A 10,299-nucleotide genomic window follows, 5' to 3' on the forward strand; every position below is an offset into this window, starting at 1 on the left:
AGAGGGACTTTGCAATTAATTGCAATTCATCTGATCACTCTTCATAACATTCTGGAGTATATGAAAATTGCCATCATACAAACTGAGGCAGCAGACTTTGTGAAAATTAATACTTTTGTCATTCTCAAAACTTTTTGCCACGACTGTAGTATAGCGTTAGCTAGCTAGCTATGATTGAGTGGACACCGGATTTTAGCTAGCTATTTTTGACGGACTTAGCTAGCTAATGACAACATTGCCATGTCTAAAGTAAATTTGACAACATGATAATGCTGGAAAAGTTGTTTCCTACTAAACATTTGTCTACTTTAGCAATTTCACCATATTTCCAGGCAGTATAGTGTAATTTAGACTAAACAGTCGTTAGCCTCCGTCCAGAATGACTGGGTTTATCAGGATTTTAGGGCACCACTGTGGCGCCACTGATAGAGGCTGGATTGAGAACGTTCATAACAATGGCATGACGCGACCGAGTGATGGAGGTGAAACCTATGAATATTTAGGTCAGAGGGGCCTACTGTATTAGAACACCTTTGTTCCTCTGTGTTCGACTTGATCAACGGCACATATTCTATTTAGCAGGACAAGGTAGTATCTACAACCTACAGGGAATGTGTGTGAGAGTGAAACCTATGATCCTCCATGAGGACTCTGATTCTCCCCCTGGATCATTTTAAAGGCTGGCTGAGCTCTCTATTTTCACATTAATACTCTGGGCTACAGAGTAGATCCTGCCTCTCATCCCAAAGGTCTCCTGACTCAGGGATTGACATGAATAACTAGATCTGAACACTGAACTGAGAGACACAATATCTCTCTGCCCCAATGTGTAGTTTTGTTCCATGGTTCACTGATATGTGTTATGTGGATTCACTAGTTGTGTAATAGGAGTTGTTTCTCATTGTCTTTATGATGGGATACATTTTCACAGCTCTGAGTTTGATGTTTCTTCTATTATCTCTATCTCTCTCAGGCCTGGAGTCCCTACGAGACTCCGCCCACTCCACTCCCGTGCGCTCCGTCTCCCACGGCGACTCCTTCATGCCGCGACACCGTCACCACACAACAGATGCCGGCGAGGGCGGGTCATCCCAACGGGTCATCTCTGACGAGGCCTACTGCCCCTCGGACAGTGTGCTGCCCACCCCCACGGCCGAACACAGCCTGGAGCTAGCCGTGGCGCGCCACCCTAATGGAGCCCCCTGCAGCATCGAAGAGGAGGAGTCGGAGGCCGGGACTCCTGAGGGACAGGTGGCTGAGTTTGGCCCCGACGGCAGAGTGCTTCGGCTGGGTCGGACCAGGAAGTCTCTCCCTAACAACGAGGTACAGGAGCTACATAAGTTCATCCTGAGTGTGTTGCGTATGTTCCTGGTGACCATGGGACTGCTGTTCGCCCTGCTCTCCCTCCTCATCATGCTGACTGAGTCTGACCTGGACATCGCCTTCCTCCGGGACATACGCAAGACGCCTGAGTTCCAGCAGTTCCACTTTGAGTATTTCTGCCCTCTCAGACGGTGGGTTGCCTGCAAGTTCCGCTGGATGGGAGGCTTCCTTATAGACAAGTGAGAAAGACTGAGCGATGTAGGGAGAGAAAGAGGAGTGAATGAAAAAGAGGCCTCCTCTGAGAGGACATATGCGAAGGATGGGGGAGGATAGGAGAAAGTAAAGGAAGGCTTTAGACAGGAAGGGATGGCTGCTCCATCTGAACGGGAATTAACCTTCAACCTTCTCCCACAAGTCACTTCCTGTTACAAGCCAAGGACCACCCCCTTTGCTGACCCTCTTCCTTTTTCTAACCATCAGACTGAACGGAGGACATTTTCTGAGCTCATATTTTACTTTGGAAATTCAGGTCATTTCAAGGTACTTTATTTTTTACCAAGAGACAAGGCAACAGAGTTATAAAATGAGACATCTGAGGTCTGTTATAGGCCTGGGAGGAAACACATATTATTCAACAAACAGAACAACAACAGTTGCCTTTATTTTCTATTACTTCATATGAACATCAATTGTAAGAGAGAAAAAAACTGTATAATAATAAGATGGATACAAATATATTAGATGGACATTGATATAAAAACAGAGGTGTGAAGTGTTGAGTTGTGTACTGTACAATGAGTTTGAGCTGAGAAAGGATGAGAGAGAGAGAGATGAAAAACCATGCCTTTTACTCAATTGGGGTCAACATGTAAAACATCCATGATAATCATTCTAATGCTGCTGAAACTTTCATTTGGGCTGCTATTGGAGGAGAAACATTTCTACTGGCAGGAGTACTGAAGTCTGGAGTCTGAAAAAGAAACAAAGATATGATATACGATATAAGGTACGTTTTTGAATGTACAGTACCATTCAAAAGTTTGGACACACCTACTCATTCCAGTGTTTTTCTTTATTTTTACTATTTTCTACATTGTAGAATAATAGTGAAGACATCACAACTATGAAATAACACATATGGAATCATGTAGTAACCAAAGCAGTGTTAAACAAATACAAATATATTTTACATTCTTCAAAGTAGCCACCCTTTGCAGAATGAAGAAAAAGCAGCCAACAAGTGCTCAGCATATGTGGGAACTACTGTTGGAAAAGCATTCCAGGTGAAGCTGGTTGAGAGAATGCCAAGAGTGTGCAAAGGTGTCATCAATGCAAAGGGTGGCTACTTTGAAGAATCTAAAATATATTTTGATTTGTTTAACACTTTTTTGATTACTACATGTGTTATTTCATAGTTTTGATGTCTTCACTATTATTCTACAATGTAGACAATAGTACAAATAAAGAAAAACCCTTGAATGAGTACGTGTGCCCAAACTTTTGACTGGTCCCATATACACTGAGTATACCAAACATTAGGAACAGTCTCAATTCGCCGGGGCATGAACTCAACAATGTGTTGAAAGCGTTCCACAAGGATGCTGGCCCATGTTGACTCCAATGCTTCCCACAGTCAAGTTAGCTGGATGTCCTTTGGGTGGTGGACCATTCTTGATACACACAGGGAACTGTTGAGCATGAAAAACCCAGCAGCATTGCAGTTCTTGACACAAACTGGGGTGCCTGGCACCTACTACCATACCCCATTCAAAGGCACTTAAATCTTTTGTCTTGCCCATTCACCCTCTGAATGGCACACATACCCAATCCATGTCTCAATTGTCTCAAGGCTTAAAAATCCTTCTATAACCTGTCTCCTCCCCTTCATCTACACTGATTGAAGTAGATTTAACAAATGACATCAATAAGGGAGGCTTTCACCTGGTGAGTCTATGTCATGGAAAGAGTAGGTGTTCTTAATGTTTTATACACTCAGTGTACTATACTGTCTTGTAAGAAAGTTGAAGAATATCTGTGTAATGACTGTGGGTGTCCTAAACTTGGTTTATAGTTTGTTAATTAACCATCATTACAAATTGGCATGGAACAATCAAGAGACAGTCATACAGTACATCAAAACTATAAACCAAATGAATGGAATTGTTGTATTTTCTGATTTCAAATGGCATCAGATAGAATACTGTTACGAATTATTTTAATCAATGTATAAAAACTAGCAATCATAAGTTTTTAAAAGAAACTTTCAAAAAAGATCAATCAAACTAGATGCAATGGTGTTCTTTGTTATTATTATGTGACCTGGAAAGTACAGTAGGGGGTAGAACACAGTGGTCAACCTCTTGAAAACACTGACTAGATGTGCAATACTATAACGATAAAAACTATGAATATTTTAAGGTTGGATATGGTGCATTTTAGTTTATTAAATGTGTGCTTTGAAATAAATAATTCTGGTTATTTTCTAAAGGTATAAGAAAATGAAAATGCCTAGGTGAACATGCCTAGGTGAAAAATACATTTCAACTTGTAGTTGTGCTAATGCATTGGGTTATTTTAAAATGTTGAATATATTGAAGTCCTGCTGAATTATTTTGTACAAAGTAGAGTCTCCTTATATTTAGAGTTTTCCTTGTATAACCTATTTTAACTGAACTAATGTTATTTTTTATCATTGAAAATGATACTTTTTTAGCGCAGTGATTCAGATGAGGACTAGAATTCAAAGAAATACGCAAAGTAGGTAGAGATTCAGGGACGGTTTCCCGGAATCTCTAAGCTTACACCTGAGTTATGGCATCCTTAATGGTGCATCTCCATTCAAAATGCTTGTAGTCTAGGAATCGGTTTAATCTGGGCCAGGGAAAGTTTTTGTCAGGTTTACCTCCAAATCCACCTAAGGGAGCATTATACCCTCTCATTTTCACACTGTCTTTACATGTCTACCAAAGATACCTCTCTGCAGCCTCAGCGTTACTTCACATGAGAGCTAGAGTTCCTGAGGAGGGTTTGGGAGAGGGCTGACTAGTGAAGAGCTGCAGAACAGGACAATGATAACCACTACAAGCTTCTATTATATTGTCCTTAGCCGGCACTCTATCTATTGGCTTAGAATAAACAAGTTGAGAGAGGGAATAGCGTCAATTTAGGGTTGAAAAATTCTGGAAAATGTCCCCAAATTACCATGCTTTCCAGGAATCCCAGTTGGAAGATTACTGGAAACGGGAGGGAATAAGCAGAAAATTGGGAATCCTCGTACCAGGAATTCTGGAATATTGGGAAAGTAACCAGAAATTTTGCAACCCTACATAGACTCAAGATAAAAGTATCTTTCTACATCATCATTTGGTTTTGCATCAGTACAATCCTATCAGACATATGTATGTTGTTTTAATGTTATAATCCCTCAATAGAATAATGTATGGTGGGTTAAATAAATAATATAGATTTATGAATTAATGTGGTCTGCTATGCAGCAATATTAAGATAACGACAAGTGGTTGGTCCCTGATTGGTGTATTAGATTAAAGTGATTGATTTTGTTTGAAGTTGTGGAAGGTCAGTCAAGTCAGAAGATTTAGATTTTTATACCTCAGATCGCAACTTTGAATTTCAGTTCAATGTGTATGACAAACAATACAACCTTATTTGAGCAATAATGAAAACATTTGAAAATAATTACATGTTGAAATCAATGTGGGCAGCTACAGACAGAAAAAGTAAGTGATGTTTTTCGGTTTGTTTTGATGTGTTCTCCTGTCTTTCCATATAGGATCACTGGATATTCAAGTGACATGTTTTTCATGATTAGCCTACCTACCGTTATACTGGTGTACCTAGCTTCATAATGCATGGGATGAGATGATGATGAGAAGATGGTGTAGCAGTAACATGCAGCTCAGTGTTGATTGCAATGGGTGCGTTCCAGGTTGTTGCAATCATGCTGCACATCTCAAAAGATCGCTATAAATCAATAGCAATATCATATTAGTGTGGTTCCGGAGATGTGCAAAAGTCTCCAGGGGTCGTATTCACTAGAAACTAAACTGAAGAAACAAACAGGGATGGACTACCTTAACTTAATTTTTTTTTTGCAAGACATTTTCCTACGGTGTGTGCACTAATGAATACTAGCGACCCAGGTGGTAAGATCTGACAATCTGAGCAGTGTGATGTGCAATGAAGACAACCTGGAACGTCCCCAATGACTCCAGTGTTAGGAACACCCAGACAGCCTCTTCAATGTCCTTCTGTTAGCTCCCTTACTGTCTCATGGCCATGCATATGGATCGGTCTCTGTAAGCATTTCTTCTGCATTTCTGTTGTTACTCCCAATCAAGACTGAATATTTTTTATCACAGAATGAAGACTGGTGTATTCGATGATTAATTTATCAATAAATATAATTTATTCTTAAATGTGTGCCATATCCTTCACCTCGTGAGTCTTACTCATACCATCTCAACCATTGTAACACTTATTTTCTAACAGTATATAATACTATACAATATTAGTTATTTCTGATGGTTCCTTGTAAACCTTACCGTATGCTTCCCAGTCTAAACAGTTCGCACATACAGTACCATTCAAAAGTTTTGACACACCTACTCATTCAAGGGTTTTTCTTTATTTTTACTATTTTTTTACTACATTGTAGAATAATAGTGAAGACATCAAAACTATGAAATAACACATGGAATAATGTACTACCAAATAAAAATATATTTTAGATTCTTAAAAGTACCCACCATTTGCCTTGATGGCAGCTTTGCACACTCTTGGCATTCTCTCAACCAGCTTCATGATGCTTTTCCAACAGTCTTGAAGGAGTTCCCACATATACTGAGAACTTGTTTGCTGCTTTTCCTTCACTCTACGGTCCAACTCATCCCAAACCATCTCAATTGGGTTGAGGTCAGGTGATTGTGGAGGCCAGGTCATCCGATGCAGCACTCCATCACTCTCATTGGTCAAAAACCTCATTGGAGGTGTGTTTGGGGTCATTGTCCTGTTGAAAAACAAATGACAGTGGGACTAAGCGCAAACCAGATGCGATGGCGTATCGCTGCAGAATGCTGTGGTAGCCATGCTGGTTAAGTGTGCCTTGAATTCTAAATAAATCGCAGACAGTGTCACCAGCAAAGCACCACCACACCATCACACCTCCTCCTCCATGCTTCACGGTGGGAACCACACATGCGTAGATCATCCGTTCACCTACTCTGCGTCTCACAAAGACTCAGCGGTTGGAACCAAAAATCTAAAATTTGGACTCATCAGACCAAAGGACAGATTTCCACCAGTCTAATGTCCATTGCTCATGTTTTTCTTTTTCTTCTTACTGGTGTCCTTTAGTAGTGGTTTCTTTGCAGCAATTCGACCATGAAGGCCTGATTCACGCAGTCTCCTCTGAACAGTTGATGTTGAGATGTGTCTATTACTTGAACTCTGTGAAGCATTTATTTGGGCTGCAATCTGAGGTGCAGTTAACTCTAATGAACTTGTCCTCTGCAGCAGAGGTAACTCTAGGTCTTCCTTTCCTGTGGCGGTCCTCATGAGAGCCCGTTTCATCACAGCGCTTGATGATTTTGGCAACTGTACATGAAGAAACGTTCAAAGTTCTTGACATTTTACGGATTGACTGACCTTCATGTCTTAAAGAAATGATTTACTATTGTTTCTCTTTGCTTATTTGAGCTGTTCTTGCCAGAATATGGACTTGGTCTTTTACCAAATAGGGCTATCTTCAGTATACCACCCCTAACTTGTCACAACACAACTGATTGGCTCAAACGCATTAAGGAAAGAAATTCTACAAATTAACTTTTAAGAAGGCACACCTGTTAATTAAAATGCATTCCAGGTGACTACCTTGTGAAGATGGTTGAGAGAATGCCAAGAGTGTGCTGTCATCAAGGTGGCTACTTTAAAGATTCTCAAATATAAAATATATTTAGATTTGTTTAACACTTTTTTGGTTACTACATGATTCCATGTGTTATTTCATAGTGTTGATGTCTTTACTATTATTCTACATTGTAGAAAATAAGAAAAATAAAGAAAAACCCTGGAATGAGTAGGTATGTCCAACTTTTGGCTGGTACTGTATATTGTGACAATTTTGTGACTTTGTTTTGTTGTTCGGGTAGGTATTTTTTTTCAGCTGTTTGAGAAAACAATTTTTCGAAGCAAATCCAAGTTCGGTACCCGAAGTCTATGCCCTTCGTCAATGATTTGTCAACAGTACCACTCCTAGTAGGAGTGGGAAATATGGACGGGATTCTTCAATGAATTGTTTGTTGTCATTGAACGAGAGACGACTCGTTTTCATGCACATATTTTCACTTGAGAAATACTGCACCAAAAAGCTTAGTTAGATGTAAACTTGCGCGAATAAGACCTCGGCAAAAACGTCAATTTATGACAGATGTCTTGATTTATCTTAGATTCATTTGGACTACTTTAAAGGACTGTTTCTGGCAGCGAAGAGGTGGTCAAAAGTCAGTTTTAGCATGGGCAGAGACATTTGATTTATTTGTTTATTTAAGATTTATTTAACCAGGAAGGGCTCATTGAGATTTGAAATCTCTTTTTCAAGAGCGTCCTGGCCAAGATAGGCAGCACCAAGTAATTTCACAATTAAAGACAGACATGAAAAACTACTAGTAATCTAGTAAAAACCATAGAATTCACAGGATTATAACAAAATAATAAAACAGCAAATTAAAAACATTGACAGGTCAGGGAATCAGCCTCAAAATCCTTCATCAGTGATTTAAAAACACAAATCAGGACAAGTTCTTCTAGTTTAAAAGTATTTTGTAAGGCGTTCCAAGCCGATGGAGCAGAGTACATTAAAGCCCTTATACCAAATTCAGTTCGGACATTTGGAACAGTTAGCAGGATAAAGTCCTGCGAATGATGAGAGTACCCACCACATTTCCGAACAATGAAAATGCTCAAATAAAATGGTAGTAAACCCAAAATGGCTTTGTAAATAAAAGTATACCAGTGAAGGGCCATTCAGCGCTTCCAGCATTTAAAAATTAGTCAAAGTAGTCAACTAGGTGGGGATTTTTATGGTTGTAGCCTCAATGGTGCAGCCCATGCTGGCAGACACTATGATGGCACAGATATAAAGATGTCTCCTCTATCCATCTATTTTCCTGGCTATGTTTTTGCTACGGTGGCTCAAGAGGGACAAACAGTAATATTGACGCTTTTTTTTCTTTAGGGAATGTGCGAGCACAGACGGTCGCTTCGCCTAGCCGAGTTCTGCTAGGAGTAAACCAAACCTATGTTTGCGGAAACCTTAACGGTTAGAGCGTTGGGCCAGTAACCTAAAGGTTGTTGGATCGAATCCCCGAGATGACAAGGTAAAAATCTGTCGTTCTGCCCCTGAGCAAGGCAGTTAACCCACTGTTCCCCGGGTGCCGAAGACATGGATGTCGATTAAAGGCAGCGCCCTGCACCTCTCTGATTCAGAGGGATTGGGTTAAATGCTGAAGGTATTCAGTTGAACAACTGACTAGGTATCATCCCCTTTCCTTAACCAGTGCTAGTATGACTTCATGTAGTTGTTGTGAATGTATTACAACACTGCCATCTAGAGGTGAAATACTGGCACTAGATCTTCACTAGGGGGTTTTCTATGGCTCTCATAAGACAACATGATAATAACATGACTTGTCTGCCTCAGCCGCTGTACTGAAAAATAATAAACTCCATGAAAAGTGCAGCTTCAGCTCTAACTTTATTTACTTACAAAACAATAGCAAAAGTGTCTTGCAGATAAAACATACAACATAAAAAAACAACCAATGACGGCGTACCCCGGCGAAACCCGGACGACGCTGGGCCAAATATGCGCCACCCTATGGGACTCTCAATCATAGGTGAATGTGATACAGCCTGGATCAGGACCACAATGTTCTGATAAGTCACCAGAATGTCCTGACAAGGTTTCGGGTTAAGGTTAAAGTTAGGATTTTGAATAAAAACATACCCCTCCCCCAAACTAGTTTTACAACCCTCCCCTATTTTGGACCACCCCAACCCAGTCAATTTCAAATTGTCCCTTATCACTGCATATTGTCTTTGCTTGAATTGCCCTGCCAATGCATTGTTCTTCTCAGACCATTTTAAATAAAATTATAAAGACGCTTCTCAGGAACACACACTTTATTTCACGAGGATTGGCCTTACCATTGCTGAGATCTCATTAAGTGATCGGAAAGGTTAAAAAGGTCACAGACAGGTCAATGTTACTCCTTAGTCTACAACGGCACCAAATCACTGGTCTTAATTATTAAATTCAACAAGTTTCGTCAAATACCTAAAGATGGTGCTCAATTGGTGTGACATTTTCAGGGCTGATGTAAAACAAAGATGATTCAAATCAAAGTCCAAATGTAATGAAAATGCAAATTAGCCAGTACAGAATACATAATTACAGTAATTTAAGCCCAATAATTGAAGGTAGGGTGGTCATATTATTAACAAATTATTAACAAATTATTCCTTTATCAATTTGAAAACAATTTCTGAAATTACCCCCACAGCCTAACATACACAATACTTCTCACGAAGTCTGAACTGTAACACAGAAAGCTATTAGTCTAATAACATGGAAGTAAGCTAAGGTAGGCCTACAGTCGTGGCCAAAAGTTTTGAGAATGACACAAATACTCATTCTCATAAAGTCTGCTACCTTAGTTTGTATGATGGCAATTTGCATATACTCCATAATGTTATGAAGAGTGATCAGATGAATTGCAAAGTCCCTCTTTGCCATGTAAATGAACTGAATCCCCAAAAAACATTTCCACTGCATTTCAGCCCTGCCACAAAAGGACCAGCTGACATCATGTAGTGATTCTCTCATTAACACAGGTGTGATTGTTGACGAGGACAAGGCTGGAGATCACTCTGTCATGCTGATTGAGTTCCAATGAAAGA

The 10,299-nt window shown here is 39.9% G+C and overlaps 1 protein-coding gene across 1 annotated transcript in view; it reads left to right on the forward strand.

Annotated features, from left to right (window-relative positions):
• LOC106587600 (FERM domain-containing protein 5) overlaps positions 1–2,475 on the forward strand; it is a 122,927-nt gene extending 120,452 nt beyond the window's left edge. The window contains exon 14 of the mRNA XM_045708769.1: positions 974–2,475. Coding sequence (XP_045564725.1) covers positions 974–1,566 — 593 coding nt within the window. The 3' untranslated portion in view covers positions 1,567–2,475. The remainder of the gene's footprint in view (positions 1–973) is intronic.
• Positions 2,476–10,299: the final 7,824 nt, after the last annotated feature.

This window comes from Salmo salar, chromosome ssa26, assembly GCF_905237065.1.
Source record: "Salmo salar chromosome ssa26, Ssal_v3.1, whole genome shotgun sequence".
NCBI classification, from domain to species: domain Eukaryota; kingdom Metazoa; phylum Chordata; class Actinopteri; order Salmoniformes; family Salmonidae; genus Salmo; species Salmo salar.